At 37.4% G+C, this 16,056-nt stretch overlaps 1 protein-coding gene across 4 annotated transcripts in view; it reads left to right on the forward strand.

Moving 5' to 3' along the window:
• The window catches only part of ITPR2 (inositol 1,4,5-trisphosphate receptor type 2), a 550,850-nt gene that overhangs the window by 84,577 nt on the left and 450,217 nt on the right, over positions 1-16,056 (forward strand). For all 4 annotated transcript variants that reach the window (XM_037848345.1, XM_037848346.1, XM_037848348.1 and 1 more), the window contains 3 exons: positions 11,440-11,555; positions 12,333-12,419; positions 14,557-14,715. In XM_037848345.1, coding sequence (XP_037704273.1) covers positions 11,440-11,555; positions 12,333-12,419; positions 14,557-14,715 — 362 coding nt within the window. The remainder of the gene's footprint in view (positions 1-11,439; positions 11,556-12,332; positions 12,420-14,556; positions 14,716-16,056) is intronic.

The raw sequence follows: 16,056 nt of genomic DNA on the forward strand, positions 1-16,056 counted from the left end.
CTATTGTTCTCCAAATAACATGATTTCAATTTTATGCTTGCTTTCTTTTTTTGTCCAAGTCAGTATACACTCTCATTTGTGCCACTTAAATGGGCACCAATGATTCAGTTTAATGTTCTGGATGTATAAAACTGAGCCCCCAAATCTGGATGGGTTCTTACTACCACTGGTTGAGACCCGATCCTTCTGTTAGTTAGCCTAAAATGGATGTGTAAGTTTTTTCAGCTGGCACATCACAGGATTCACTTATCATTTTTAAGGTTGATCATATATACTTTATTGTCCAAACTAGGACACTTTTGAGAGTGAAAGAGGGCATGGTTAATAAGTTTGGGCAACAGGCTTATAAATCAGAACCGCATATGGTAATGTATGGTTACTCTATATTAAGCTGACCTCAAGCCTAAGATCTAGGTTTCTGAAAAAAAGTTTTACATATTAATTACTAATGGCCCTGGCCCTCTATCATATACTTAGGAGGTTAGGTTTTTTTTCTGAACCCAAATGTGGAACTTTATGTTTGTTAAAGTTTAATTGTGTTGATGTTTGTTCTGTGGAGAGTATTTAAAAATCTAGATTTTTATCTGTCAAATTAGCTATTCGTCTGAGGTCTGTGTCTTCTGAAAATCTGCTCACCTGCCTGTCTATTCTTCCCACCATTGGTAATCTAAAAGGCGACTTTCCCAGATACTCAGCACCAATCCACTTCACCCTGAGTGAGCTTTCAAGCTCCAAGTGAGAAGCTGAGCACCGAAGTCTTAGAATATTCCCTTTTCAGGTATTTGCCTTTAATAGGGGACAAAAAAGGCTGTAAAACCTTTCAGAATAGAAAGAGGTAGATATCTAATGAGTGTTTCTCAGGTAACTTGGCCAGGGTTTCCGTCTGCACACAGGTTCTGAACATCTTCCATGTACCAGATAATAGGTGCTGAATATAGAGTTACAGCAAACAGGTTAATCAGTAAAAGACACCATTTGATTGACAGGTGCTAGAGTAAAGGTAGAGTTCAACCAGAGTAGGAGTAAAAAGGAGGAAGATATTTTGGGGAGGGAATCTTCCTGTTCCATTGGAATTTCCTATGTAAAAATTTAACCAGGCAATTAAAAAAAGAATAGTTTTTGTGGATTTCAAAAGTCCTTCATAAAACAAAGTTCCCTTGGTCCCAGTTCCCTCCCCTCTTGATCCCAGAATTTCTTTATATATATATATATATATATATATATATGTATTTTTTTTTTTTTCTATTTTCAGGTTCTTTAACCCTAATCTGTATACATGTATAGTCCTCTAGAACAGTGGCTTTCAAATATTAAAAAAAAAAAAAAATAGGAAATAGTTTTTTGTTTTAAAGACCATGTACATTGTGGTAAATTTAAAAAGCACAAACGGGAATACAGTGAAAAGTAAGTCTCAGCTCTCACTCTCAGACCCACTCCCCAGTGGCAGCACCTATGATCAGCTTCCTGTATATCATTCCAGAAGTCCATATACGTAAACACATGTATATTCATAGCCCTCTTTTTTCTTAACATTCGTAGGATGTATTCTTTCTCACCTTTTTTTCCCACTGAATATATCTTGGAGATCATTCTTTAACAATACATATAAATCATCTTTATGTTTTTGAACAGTGGTATATATTCCATTGAACAGATAGATATACTGTAACTTATGTAATAATCCCAGATTAATGTACTTTTCACTTTGAAACATTTTTGATTGCAACTCTCAGAAATACATTTTACATTGTAAGTCCACATGTGTGTGCACTCACAAGCTAGAAACAAAATCTTCTTGAAAGAGTGTTTACTACTTATGATGCCTCCATTTTCCTTCCCTTCCCATCCCTTCCCATCTCATCCCATCCCATCCCATCCTATTCCATTCCATTCCAAAAGCACTGATTGAAACCCAATAAATTGATTTCACAACCTGGGTTGCCTGACCCACAGTTTAAAAACCACTGCACTGAAGTTCACTGACTCCAAACTGTCTGTGGAGGTAGATGCTTTGTGGTGGTAATAATATTAACAGAAAGCTAGTCTCACTTGGGCAGTAAATCTACAACAATAATGATGAATAGAATTCCATGACCTTTTTTGATCTCATGGACAAATTTCTGCTGACTGAGGACCTAGCACAACAAACTATTTTGTTTCAGGTCTTTTGTATGAGAATAGCAATTAATATGGTACTTGGACAGTGACTTTTTGTTATTTTGGGCCAGGAGTTATCACAGAGGCTAGTCTACCTCTATGAAGTTAATGTATCTGTATTAATAGTTCAGTTGTTCAGCTATTTGAAAATTATTACTTTCTGAGTAGAGGGCTTGAGGCCATAAAATTCCCTGCCCGGTGTTTCTAGCTCACTACTTCTCTAGTTCTATTAAGTCATAGTTCTGGATATTCAGATGGTGTTTTTCAGTATTTCCAATTCTGGATGCATTTTTGGGTCTTTGCAAGAGAAGTCCAGCATGACTTGGAGTTTAAAACTAGGGAAACCTAGAATATCATGTCATGTGTTTTAATTTTGGTGAATGTACCCAGATGCATGTTTTTTTTTTAAAGTCTTAACTTGAGAAAAACAGAGTGCTTCTATTAAATTATGTGGATGGTCTTTGGAGACAAATTGATCTGGATTAGGTTTAAAATACTAGTTTTGAAATGTCAGGATACATTTCTAAAATGTTCTGAGTCTCCTTTTATCATTTTTAAAACTAATGCTTACCTCGAAGTGTTCTCCCCTTCCCCCACCAAGTTCAGCTTTATTACTTAATAGATTCCAATCTCTGAAACATTAAAATTAATTGTTCCAAAGTTTAATTAAAAACACAATTTACAAATATTTCATATCCTCTGAAAAGCATTTCCAAGTTAAGAATAAAAATATATGTACATGATATATAATCAAACGCCAGTTAGTTTCAAATTCTATCAGGGCCACATTCAGCAACATCAGTCTTTTAAGGTTTTTCAAAACCTTCTGTTCAGTCTACAAAGTTGTTTTCTACAATGGAGGAAGGAATGGAAATCCCCATTGCTTTTCAAACTCCATGCATGCTTACAATATCACCTGGAGTTACTTTCTTTGCACGTTCTTTAAGATTATTGGTTACTAGTTCAGTGACGTGCATTTCTCTATATGAGGGGCCCAGGAGACAGATCATGTTGGGAGGGGTCTGGAGCTCAGATGCTCGTTCTGGGCTTCTTGGTGCTCCCTGAGAAATTTAGTGGTCTTGTTAAGTTTCCTCTGGGACACTTCAGCTTCTTCAGAGCCAAAAACTTCAATGGAGCACCAACGTTTGTTACTGCTTTCAGTGCTGTGAGTCTGTCTTGATTACTGAAGTCCAATCGCTTTTTAGGCTCTATTTCTGTAACCTCTTTGCTGTCAGGTGTCCTAGCCTGGCCTTCATCTTCAGGTGATGACGCTTCCAACTCTTGTAGGGTTCTAGAATGCCCCCTTTTATCAAAATATCCCATAAACCGTCTGTTTTTGGCAAGTAGCCAAAAACTCATGGATGCTGAAATCACTTGGAAGATCAGAATCTTCCCCATAGGCTGAATAGATTGAATCAGAATTATCCTTGTTGATATTTGCAAATGTGGGGTCATAATGTGGCGTGTTAGAACTACAGGGTCCATAATTCAAGTATAACACTGGAGTTACCTTATTCCTTCTATCTTCTTTGAACCCCTGCAAAGTATTGGCTCCAGACTGAAGTCTTTCAGTTGTCACCCCCAGTCTTACAGTGCAGTAGCCTGGTTCTCCTACAATGGAAACCACAGGATGGAGAAGTCCCAATGTTGCTGTCCCACCTGGTTTTCTTTCAAATTTGCATGACTGTTAACAGGCTGCCTGGTTAGCTTTCCTCCTCAATCTGCTTCTGCTGTCTTTCTAAATTACTACTTTTACATTTTTCTTCAAGCATATCTTTGTCTTTCTTTTTGTTTTCCTTATTTGGACTTTTGAAGGCTTGGGCTTCCCCATCTCCAGTGTCTTCCCTCTCTCTGGGCCAGCAGCCACTGTCTTCTCCACTCTATCTTCCTGTTTTCAGGTTTTTCACAAGTCTCCCATGAAGTCTATGCTCTGTTTTAGGCTCTGAATTCTTTACTGGCTGAGAATTTTCATCCGGGAGTGCAACAGCTTCTTTGTAGCTTTGTAATATATGGCCTCTGGTTTGTTGTAAATCATGGCATTAGTATCCGTTAGTTTGAAGTTATCCTTTAGTTCTTCTATGGACAGGTAGTCATTGTTCTTGATCTTTTCTTTCATGGTACTAAAATCCACTGGGTGTTTAATGATCATGGAGTAGCTGGGAGCAATAAAATCAGTCTCAGGAAATCAAAAGAAAGTACTTGGGTCTTTTCTTTGCAATTGACTCATCAGTTGATTAAAAGCTTCTTGAAGGGGTGTCTGCTCTACTTCTTGCTTGGCTATCGAGCTTGTGAGGGGCTTCACAGGAGGCGAGCCTAACCTTACGGGGGCCTGACCCTGGAGGTCTTTTTTCTGCGTCATTCTCCATACGTTCTCGATCTCGCTTCTTTGTATCCTCCTGTACTCTTCTCTGTTTTTTCCCCTCTTCATCCCCTGGAACCTGCTTCTCTCCTTTTTTCTGCTTTCTGTCCTGTGTTTGTCATGATCGTTTTTATCTTCGAAGAGGCTTGAGTCGTGCCCCAAGCTCGGTGACTTCATTCCCCCTCACTTTGAGGACTTGCTTCAAAGGCTTCTACACATTCTCCTCATTGAGGTATTTGTCCGACTTGTGCTTCCTGCTTATGTCATACGGGGCCCGGGTGCCCGCTGTCTGCACCAAGCCCAGGCCGTGTGGCGCCACTTCGGGTCCGGCCAGGGGAGCGGAGGGCGGGAGGGGTCCCCGAGACGCCCTGCGGCGAGGCAAGGGGACCGCGCGTGCAGACCCGCGAGCTCAAAGGGTTTTTAAAAGAACTAAATGAGGTAATGTATGTGACAACTCCTGATACGTAGGAGATGTTATAGAAATATATACTTATAAACGCACATATGAATAGATGTTAAATATTATGTATGTATTAACTCCCTCCAACCCCCTTCCCTTCCATTTTTGTTACAGGATTTAGACTTGCTTTTTGATTTTAGAATCACTCTGTTTCTTATACTTTTTTGCTAATCAGTATTCACGTGGTACTTTGAGAACAGAAAAATTAATTGAAAAATCTTGCTTATGGTTTTCTGATAGCAAATTAGGCTTAATGCTAAAATTTAAGCTTGGACAAGAATGTAAATTAGCGTTAATGCATTTGACATTTATTTTTCTCTCCACTCTAAATGTTGCAAAATTTCAAATTTCATTTGATTTTGAGTATTTGCTCACTAATGCCTGAATCCGGTAATTAATGTCTTTGAGATTGAGATTTTGTAACATTTCTATTGATGTTTTCACATTTATTTATTTCTACGTGAGGCATATTTTCCATGAAAAACCATTCATTAGTTTCTTTTGAAGTATTACAACTGTTGCACATATATTTTGATCTTTGTGTCATTTCTCTGGAACTTGGGCAGTGTGTCAGGACTGTGGTAGGGTGGAAACCAAGGCGCATTTCACTCTCTGGCTGGTGTATTTTCCGCTGACCATCCTTTCTAAATAAGTGCTTTAATAAATGCCTTAACAATTCAGTCTTTAATTCTCTAAAATTGCATCTATTGTTAGGAAAGAGGGGTTCTCAGTACTGGAATAAAAACAGTTCTTTTCTGAGGAGAACTTACTGTGTTAATCAAAAGAAAGATGAGGTACTTTGGAGAAGTGAGGTGGATGCTGCCTTAGGATAATTTAGGGCTGTTGTATAGAAAGAAGCCAGATTAAATTGTTCTAAATGGCCTCAAGGGGTACATGTGGAATTAAAAACAGCATTTAAAGTGAGACAGATTTTGCCTCAGTATGACCAACATGCTCACAAATGGCCCCATCATATAGTGGCAGAACACTGAATTTGAGTTCCAGCTCAATTCCTTACCAATTTTGTGGACTTAAGATAACCTTCAGTTTCCTTCTCTGTAAAATGGAGAAATTAATCCTGGTTAATTCTCAAAGCTGTTGTGAAGAGAAAATGATCTTTATGCCAATATGCAGTACTCTTTTTAGTTTTCAAAGCATCATGTGGCATTAAACCATCAACAAACTAGACAAAGTGTGGTAGTAATGCCCTTTTGACCAAGAGGTGGACCTTCAGAGGTCAGACTGCAACTTTTGAGGACATGCAGGAGCATCCTTGTTTATATATTTTTTTAACCTAGATTCTATGATGAAGGACCTAGGCAAATCACTTACTCTCTGAATTTTTGCTTTATTTCAAAGAAGGGAAAGGTTGTATTTTATCTGAGGCCAATTTGATTGTCTACAAGCCTACAAGTAGAAAAGGCCATTTCTCTTCCTCTTCAATAGTCAAATTTGCCTAGAGGAACCTATACTTCAGTCTTCATGTATGCTAACACATTTGTTATGATTAATTTTAATGTTTGCTAACATGCAATAAATTTTCCTTGGCTTTTGTAGCCTGCTAGAGGACACTTTCCCTCTTGGATACTTCTCTGTGCTTGCCTAAGTCTGTCATTAATGGAGGTAGATGTTTGGCTTGAAATTTCCAGGCTTAAATAAAACAAAACGAAATAAAACACAACACTCCCTTTGAAAACTCTAAACATAAAGAGTTTTATGCAAACACTGTATTTCAAGATGGGCTATTCTAGAAACTGAAAACCAAACAAACCAGAGTTACAGTTGTATTTTCAGCTAATGGGTGTGTACCTCTCCCTGGAATAACTCTGAATTCTAATTGCCCGTGCCCAGAGGCCCCTTGTGTGCCTGTCCCTTGTCCTAGGGAGAGTTTTTCTACTACTTTCCATTTTTCATTGGGAAGGTCCTCTGAACTCTGCTGAGTCCTCTTTGTACCGTAAAAAGATAACAAACAGCTCCAGAGGCCCCCTCCCTTCCCACCTTTCTCCATGTGGACATAAGAAGGCCCCTGACAACCATGTTCCCTGGAATCAACCTGAGGTAATTTTACAGGCTACCATGAATGAGACATTTGTCAAGTGCCTGCTTTGTGACAGGCACTTGCTGATGCTTTAATGTACCTTGCCTCATTTAAATCTCGCAACATTTTTGGAGGGAAAAGAAATGAAACAGCATGTTTTCTTTCTACCGTTACCAAAGGAAGCTGCTGGCAAAGACATAACTTGAACTTAGTGTAAAATCTCCCTGAATGGAGCCCTAAAGACAGATTTTGCATTGGAGAAACTGCCTCAGATACAAATATTTTAGAAAGTGCTTTTACAGGGACAGAGTGGAACATTTCAGAATTATTTAGATAGGTATTGTAAGTGGAGTTTAGACTTGTTTCCTGCCTTATTTGCTCGGAAACATGTGGGAAGGTTCATTTTCTAATTTAGTTTTATGGGGCATGGATTACTTGCCACACACCATTTGAATGGCTTTCATATTTCTTTCCGCCACTAGCATTTGTAAGCAGGTTAAAAATGCCACCAATTCTTTCTGTTTAAAGTGAGCAGTTCTAGGTTTAATTTTCTCCCACAACTATAAAAAAAATGCTCTAATTCTAAGCCATTGTTCACAAAAATTGCCTGTGTACATATCACATGTCGTCAGATTATTAACATTTCCTGCACTTCTGTAATTCTGCAAACTCTTGGCCTCACGGTTTAAGATTAAGCTTCTAAAAAATTTAACTCAAATGACTTCCTCTTATTTCTACATTTGGTGATTACTGTTTGAGGCAAACCTTTCTTTTTTCATCCTTTGACTCTCAAAATGTTGGAGAGATTCTTGCTACCTAATTTAAAAACAACCATGCTGAGCCCATTTCTGATTGGAGAACCCCCTACAACTTTTTCCTTAGCAGTATGTACATCTCTGTTTTTAGAGAATGAGCAGATTGAGAAACACTAGAGAGCTAGTTTTAGAAGCAGTGAAGGAGGGCAGATCAAAGTGGATAGGCTCTGAAATAGCCAAGTACCTGCATGCCAGAGAAAAGGAGTGTCAAAGGCTCCGCCCAGGCTGGTGCTAGTAATGGTGTCCGCATGTTTTAAAAGCTATTATAAGATCATCACATCCTCTGCTCAGTGCTGTTTTGTTTTATAAGTTAGAGAATTTTATACAAAAACTCATTGTGGTATCTTAAACCATAAGGGGCAAACCCGTTGCCATTGGGCACTCATGGTGTTTGTTCAAGTTAATCAGAGAACTCTACTTTTAGTTCTTTGCTGAGACCTCTGTAAGAGTTTAGTCACTTCTTAATATTAGTGAAGCAATTGCTTAAAGAATGAAGCAATGTTGACCAGAATGTCTTATGTTTGTAATAGGGCTTTAAAGTCCACAGAGTACTTTCAGATTATCTTTTTGCACATCTCAGCAGCCCTGTGAATTAGGCGTGGCAGGTATTATCAACATTTTTATTAGGTAGTAAATCTAGAATCAGATGATATATTTGACTAGCTCAAGACCAGGAGGTTTTTTTTTTTTTAACATCTTCTAAAGGAGGCAGGAAGAGAATGAAACACACACACACACAACACACACACACACACACGCACACACACATGTGCAAACAGACCACAACCACCAGCACCACCGAAAGCATTTTCACAGAAGTCTGTGTATGTCCCAAGTTCCCTCTTATCAACCAAAATAGTCCTGGAATATTAGTTGGCAAACTGAAGCAGATACTATTATTTACTGTAACATAAAATGAGATATCACTGGTAGGAGGCTGCTGAGGGGGAATCATAAAAACTAAGGTCCTGCAAATGAAAGGGGCTTTGAAATCTAAGACTTTGTAATTCAGACAGAGAAAGTGGATGGAAGCTTGATCATTCTGGCCATCTTTATTTTCCCTCTCTCTCCACCTTTTCCCACTTCCACATCTAATAGATTATTGAGCCTGATGGTTCCACACTTTCTTCTAAATCTGTGTCTACCCTGCAACTACTGTATGACCCAATTCAGATGCTCACCATCTCATCACACTTCTGTAATGTTCTTGCCTATTGCTCACATCATCTTTCACACACTGTGAGAACTTAAAACTCTTTAATAGTTTGACATTTTCTGTGGTACGGAGTCCAAACTCCTTAGCCTAACACATAACCCTGCAGACCCGACCTCAGCCTGTGCAACATTTTCCTTTCACAGCATAGACGGTAGTTTTCCTGCACTTAGTGTGTCCCTTAGCAATCTCCTTCTCTGCCCTTGACCAGATATTGACTGTTTGGATACCCCTTCCCTCTAAGCATTTGCTCCCCCCTTGCCCATGTGCTGAATTACTGTTGTTTCTTTAAAATTTGACTTGTACCTTCCCATTTGGGAAGCCTCTTCTGACCTCCCCTGGCAAAGTTGGTCACATGCATCTTGGTGCCCCTTAGCACCTTCTACGGCACTCCATTGTGAAACTTCAGTACATGTAGATGCCTGTCTCACCCACTGGACTGTGGGCTTCCTAAGGACTAGTCTTCGTCTTAGGACAGAGCAGCACAGGATCTCATTGCCTGTAGGGGATTACAGTAAACATGGTCTGGCTGAAAATTTGGCTTCATTTCACAGTGAGCTCAGCTGCAAAGATCTGGAGCATTTGGCTAAAACACAGTCTGTTTGCTATCCATTAATACTACTAATAAGGATTATTTTTGATTGAGCTGGTCTAGAATTTAGAAAAAAAATTTCTTCATCAAAGGATAATTTCCTCTAATGAGCTTTATTAGGAATTTGTAGTGATAGAGAGGAACAAACTTTTCCCCTTTTCTTTGCACTACGAGTAAAGTCAGGAGTATAGACTGCAAATTATAGAATTCAGTTCTACTTGAAAACTGATTTGTATTTTTGCTGTGCTAAAAAAAATAGAATCTGGTTACTGGTGTGATACTGGATCGTCAGAAGGGCCTGCTGCAGTAAATTGGGAAGACTCAGCACTATCTGTGAACATCTTCTATATTTGTGCTTTAGAAAGTTGGTAGATATTTTTTATAGTTGTTAATATATAGAAAATAGTTTCTAGGGTTTATAAGATACATTGGCATAGGAATCAGTGCTCAGGCCTAGTTTTTTTTCTTTTCACATATATGTGACAAGTGTTGATTTTTACATCATATAGTAATGATACTGTTTTTAGTAGTTGGAAGGTGTTGGTTTTCTGCTACCTTGAAAATATTTACTCATCCACATCTGTGCCTTTTAAACTATAATTTAATAGTTTTCTAAACTTGTGTGTCTGTGGGGAGGTGAGCAATAGAATTTGTGTTGCAATTACAAGCTATAGAAAAATCAGTAGTACTTCTGGATTTTCTAAATTCTTTAGGAAAATTCATAGTCATATTCTTTGATTATACCATTAGAACCATAGGAAATTGAGATTTGAATAAGATCATGGTCAATGTTTAGTTTTATAATTAATTTTAAAGAGAAAAATAGAACCTGAACATTTTATACAATATAGCCTAGAAAGTGGATAAAATGAGTGTTTGGTTTGATTAAATTTCATTTCTGTGGTACATGTTTGAGAAATGAGAATGATTCTAAATAGTCCCACATCAACCAAAAGAAAGTAAATTGGTTGTATCAAATCCATAAAAAAACTTTTGTGAGAAAAATGAAAATAATGCTTAGATTTTCTATAGCACTACCCCTTTGTTATAGAATATTGAGAATTGGCCTTTATTATAGATTCTAATCCATTCCAGGATACAAAATTGTTTAGTCAAACATATATTTTCTTCACTAATACATATGTATTACTTTTCATCTTAGAGATATTAGTAACTATAGTATTCTCGTAAGAAATCTTAACTTGATATAGAGTGGTAGAATCAGGACTATAATCTTGCTTTAGTTTTTGTTTTGTTTTATTTTGTTTTGTTTTTCCGCTACATCACAGTGCCTCTCAGATTTCCATACTCTGTTCACGCCAGGTATGTGGAGACTTGGGGAATGGATGAACACGATGGTCAGCTGTGATGGTTTCTACTTCCTGTATTACTTTGGCTTTAAAAGATTCATATCACAAATAATAAATAATTGTGGAAGGTCAGATAAGGCAGTGAAAGTCACTTACCTCATTCTGTTCACTTTCAAAGACTGTGTACCCCATGATGGTTAAGTACTTTATAATATAATGATTATACTAGTTTGATTTCTTTATAAGTTATACCGGCTATACCATCCTTTAAAAAACTTTAATGAAGAGGGGAGCTTTTAACTGAGTCTAAAGAATTATTTGAAAAGGATGTTATGTAGAGGGAATTCAAGAACTGGCTGGAGAATGGACTAGATGACCTTGAAGTGTTCTTTATGCTCAAGTATACCCAGATTAGTAAATACTAGTCTATAAGGGAAATCAAGGAAATGCTGGTAGCCTTAGTTACACTGTTTTTGTTTCTTGGTTTTGTCATAGACTGCCTTTTCAAGGTGTGCCCTATGAACCGATATTCTGCCCAGAAGCAATATTGGAAAGCCAAGCAAGCCAAACAAGGGAACCACACAGAAGCTGCCTTGCTGAAGAAATTACAGGTAAAAGCTAGGGCTGCCAGTTGTCTGGTTTACAATGGATTAAGAACAACAATGGCAGAAGATGTATTAGTAGCTTTCTAGCTTTGAAATTTCACTGACTACACAAAGATTTAGAATAGATGTAGCAATATATTGGCAGTAGGAGGGATTTTTAAGTTATAGGGTGTGGCTGCTTCTTTCCTGGCAGGTAGTTAACACCTTCCTGCTGCCATTTTTTAGGGTGTGCCAGACTGATTGAAACTTCACATCAAACTGAATGTCAATCCAAAACCTCTGTAGGAATATCAAATCCATTTATATTTTACTTGACATAGTGCTTATTTTTTTTTCCTGAAAGACTATGGAAAAAGAATTGAAAGTCTGTTTTTTCTGGTTTAGTCAAGTGTGTCATTAAAATTCTTGTTATTTTCAGAATTGAAACTGTACTTCAAGACTTTTGAAATTCACCTATTAACCTGGTTGGCTTTTCTAGCAATATTCCTTCCTAAAGTAATTTAATAAGACTAAAGAGCCTAGTACGTTTCTGAAGTTTCCAGCATGAATGCAGCCCAAGACATTTTTGGCCACATTTCAGCATTATATTGAGATAATTATCACACTTTGTTATAATCATTTAATTATTGTTATACCCTTCCTCAAGCTCCAAAAGTAGGGCCACTGGCCTCTTTTATTCATGGTTGTATACTTTGTTCCTAAAAAGTGTATATTTATTTCATTGTCAATATTGAACTCTGTTTCTTATGTTTCCACACTGAATATTTGATAATCATTTTATAGCATGCTGCAGAACTGGAACAAAAACAAAATGAATCAGAGAATAAGAAACTGTTGGGAGAAATTGTGAAATACAGTAATGTTATACAAGTAAGTCTCTAATGTATTTATTTTCTCTTAAAAGAGGTGAATATTTCATAGGTAATTTACATTTGGTAGGAATGCCAAACTGCATTAAAATGTTGTGGTACAATAGGTTGTTCTTTGGTGTGAATTATAGATATTGTGATATGTTCAGTTGATATTCAGCACTAAGTGTTTATATGTTTGGCAATAAGTGGTGTGTACACATGAAGAAGAGAATTTATCTAGATCTGTGCGCAAGTATATATTATTATTACATGAAAAAGAAGAGGATAGGGAAACATGATTTCTAGTGGACTGTAAAAGATAGTCCTTTAGAATTATTGGGACAAATGTGTAACATATGATGCTCTATGCTTTCCATTTTGTAGAGAGAGGAAAGTTTTCAAATGGTGCTTTTAGAGGGAAATCCTCCTTGAGTTGTTATTAAAAGCTCTACTATTTCAATAAATCCGTACACCATGATTTATCTCAGCTGCATTCCTTTCTTGTACTTCATTTTGATCCTTTTAGCTTTTTACTTGGTTATTTGTTAATATATGCCCCACCTTGTTCCAAAAAGAATGTAAAGCATCTTCAAAAATACATACTGCATAACAAGATAAAATGTAAGTAAGTGTGTAAAGCAACTTGGTCAAAGGAAAAATAATGATTGGACAAATAAGGTGAAGACAGAGTGACACATGTTTATACAATAAAGTCCAGTAAACTTTGTCTTGCCCTTTTTGTTGCCCGCTTAGCTATGAGGGAAGCATAACATGGTACAGCATTCACAGATGAGGTCCGTAACAAAGAACTGAGTCAGAAGTCTAGAAGCACAACCGTTCCCAGAAGTAAGATCAGAGAAATGTTTTTCCTATGAGCTCTCACAAAGAGGACGCTGTTTAACTTAGTAAACAATAGCCTTAACAACTTCCTTACAGCAAACACTACGAGTGGTTCATAGGGCTGTTTTTAAAAATATTCCCTGATGTTTTGTTACAGAGCAATGGCAACATGCCAGAGCACAGGGCAGTCCAAGCAGTTCTTGGATGAGGGGAGATGAGAGCCTGGGTTTGCAGCTCCCTCAATGTATGCCTTACTTTAATGAAAGATAATGTAGATATTGTAGATAAGGTAGTAATTGTGCCTAGGTGGGTTTCATGTCCCTTGGCCAATCATCCATAAATATTGTTTCTTTCAGCCACGTTTTGATTAAGTGTTAAGTGGCAGTTTAAGTTGAGCTTGTGTTCTTTGTCAAGTATCTGAAGTGTAAATGTTTGTGTGGTCAGTTAGGGACCAAGCCATGTGCTCTCATCTAAGTGAACCTAAGGGAAATGAGGTCTGTCCGTGAGGGTTTTCAATGGTTTATGGTAAAATGAGAACCAAGGGTATAATAACGGGCTTTTCATGATTGTTTTCAAAGAAATAACTGCCCTTTAATCTGAGATAATTTCCTTCTTATACTTAAGGTATTAAAATGGCCTTCCTTTTTAAAAATGGTTGTGTTAATAGACAGGGGATTGTTTTGTTTTGTTTTTTCCTTACTTAGTAAAATAATGTTGCCATAATTTGGCCCGTGGAATCCAAAATGTCTGAGAAATGGTGCTTTGACACTCATCTGAGATGGGGTAGAGCCAGCATCGTCCAGTGCACGTTGCAGAGCCCATCTGGGATGCACCGCTTTATAACTCATAGTGGAAGAGTTAGGGCTGTCTCTGGGCAGAGATGGCTAATAATGCTCAGAGGTTTGGTGCATTGTTACAGTTTCTTTGTGTTTCTTTAGTATATTCTATTTTAGTATATTCTATTTTTGTGGCTGTGCAGAAATGGAGAAAAGAGATTCCAGGTCTCCCTTGGAAAGCCTGGTTTCATTCTATTATTTATCAATGGATGCAAATTGTTCAGAGATGTCCCCTGGTTTGTTTCCCTCATGTGCTCACTTTGGTGTGAAGCAGAATTGGGTAGGGGTGGGGAGTGAAGAGGAACTGAAAGAGGAGAAAGAAGTCAATACAGAAGGATAGTGAGAGTATAAAGCAGTTCCTTTTTAAACCTCCACTTCAAGCCTTGCTATGTTGCTACATGATATATGTATGAACATGTAAATGAAATTAGCAGAGGAGATCAAAGAATAAAGGTGGTAATCTATGTCTTTTCCTTACAGCTACTGCATATAAAAAGCAACAAATATCTGACTGTCAACAAGAGATTACCTGCTTTGCTGGAGAAGAATGCCATGCGGGTGTCCTTGGATGCTGCAGGAAATGAAGGGTCTTGGTTTTATATTCATCCCTTCTGGAAGCTGAGAAGTGAGGGTGACAATGTATGTAAATATAACATTAAGAGGGCAGAAGTGGGTTCATAAAGAAAATAATACCCAATTAGTGAGAGACTTCAGAACGTACAAAGACAGGAAATAGTTTTCAACCAACACGTTTTTTCTGTTAATGTCTTTAAAAGGTTAAAAGTATTTATAGTACCATTGTACTCGGAAATCATAAAAAGACCAAGTTTAGATTAACTTAAAATTATCTTCCAGCTGAAATTTGCGTGAAAGAATTTAGGTACCCTTAATATTTGCTGAGGCTTTTGAAAGAGAAACAGGTTTGCAACCTTGCCTGATCAGGAGGGAGGCTGGTTGTAAAGAGAAAGCGCTGTCCTTAGGAAACTGTGTCTGCCTCCTTGAATTAGTAGACAACACTGTGAATCATGACAGTGTGCCATTACAGGCTCTATGGCAAGTAAAGCCGCTTAATAGACATTTGATGTTTGAGGAGTTAATTGGCATCTGCCCACTGATGACAATTATATTTAGAATACATTGTGGAATATGTGGGTATTGTATGTTATGTGAATTTTAGTAGTTGCTAAAGTAATTTCTGCTACTTTACATAGTAGGGGATAATAAAAATTACATGTAATGATTCGATAGGATAATAGATATTCTTAAAGCATGGTTGACAGTCCCTGGCACATGGGAGATGTTCCATAACAACTGGTTGACTCTGAATACTGAATATCTTTCCTAAATAGAATACCTTACAAATATTGAGCCAATGATTAAGGAAAATAGTTGAAATTTTTTCCTTTATTAATATTATGAATTTGCAGCAATATAAAAGTATAATTATTCCACCAGAGCGTTCTCAGTCAATACTTTGATTACATTTTTAGTATGATGTTTTGGATATTTCTTGTCTTAGTGATGTCTTCTTTTTATGGTGCATCTATTTTTCCAGTGAATTTTGAAGTATAAATTCAGTTCCACAGGATGCAAGCTTCATGGTTTAATTTGGTTTCTAAATTATCTGGTGATATCCTCCTTAGGTAAGGTTTGAGAAAAGCATGGCATGCAGGAATGTAATGCACTTCAAGTCTTGTGTTGGGTTCCTTAAAAAAATTAGTCCTTTTTTGGGAGGTGGGGCATCAAATAATGTGTGCTATGAGCATGATTCATATTTTAAGTTCAGTAGGTAGTTAATTACAATCAACTCTTAAGTATTCGGGGGCTGATGATGTGGTTAGTGAACAACCCCTGTCCGTTGATGCCCTTTTGTGGAATGCTTGTTTTCTTCCCCTGCCTTTCACCAAGTAGTGTCCCTGTCTCTAGGAGGTCAATAAAAATCAAACATCCAAAACAAACAAGACCTGAGTGCAAGCTCCT

The sequence above is a fragment of the Choloepus didactylus genome, chromosome 8 (assembly GCF_015220235.1).
Source record: "Choloepus didactylus isolate mChoDid1 chromosome 8, mChoDid1.pri, whole genome shotgun sequence".
NCBI classification, from domain to species: domain Eukaryota; kingdom Metazoa; phylum Chordata; class Mammalia; order Pilosa; family Megalonychidae; genus Choloepus; species Choloepus didactylus.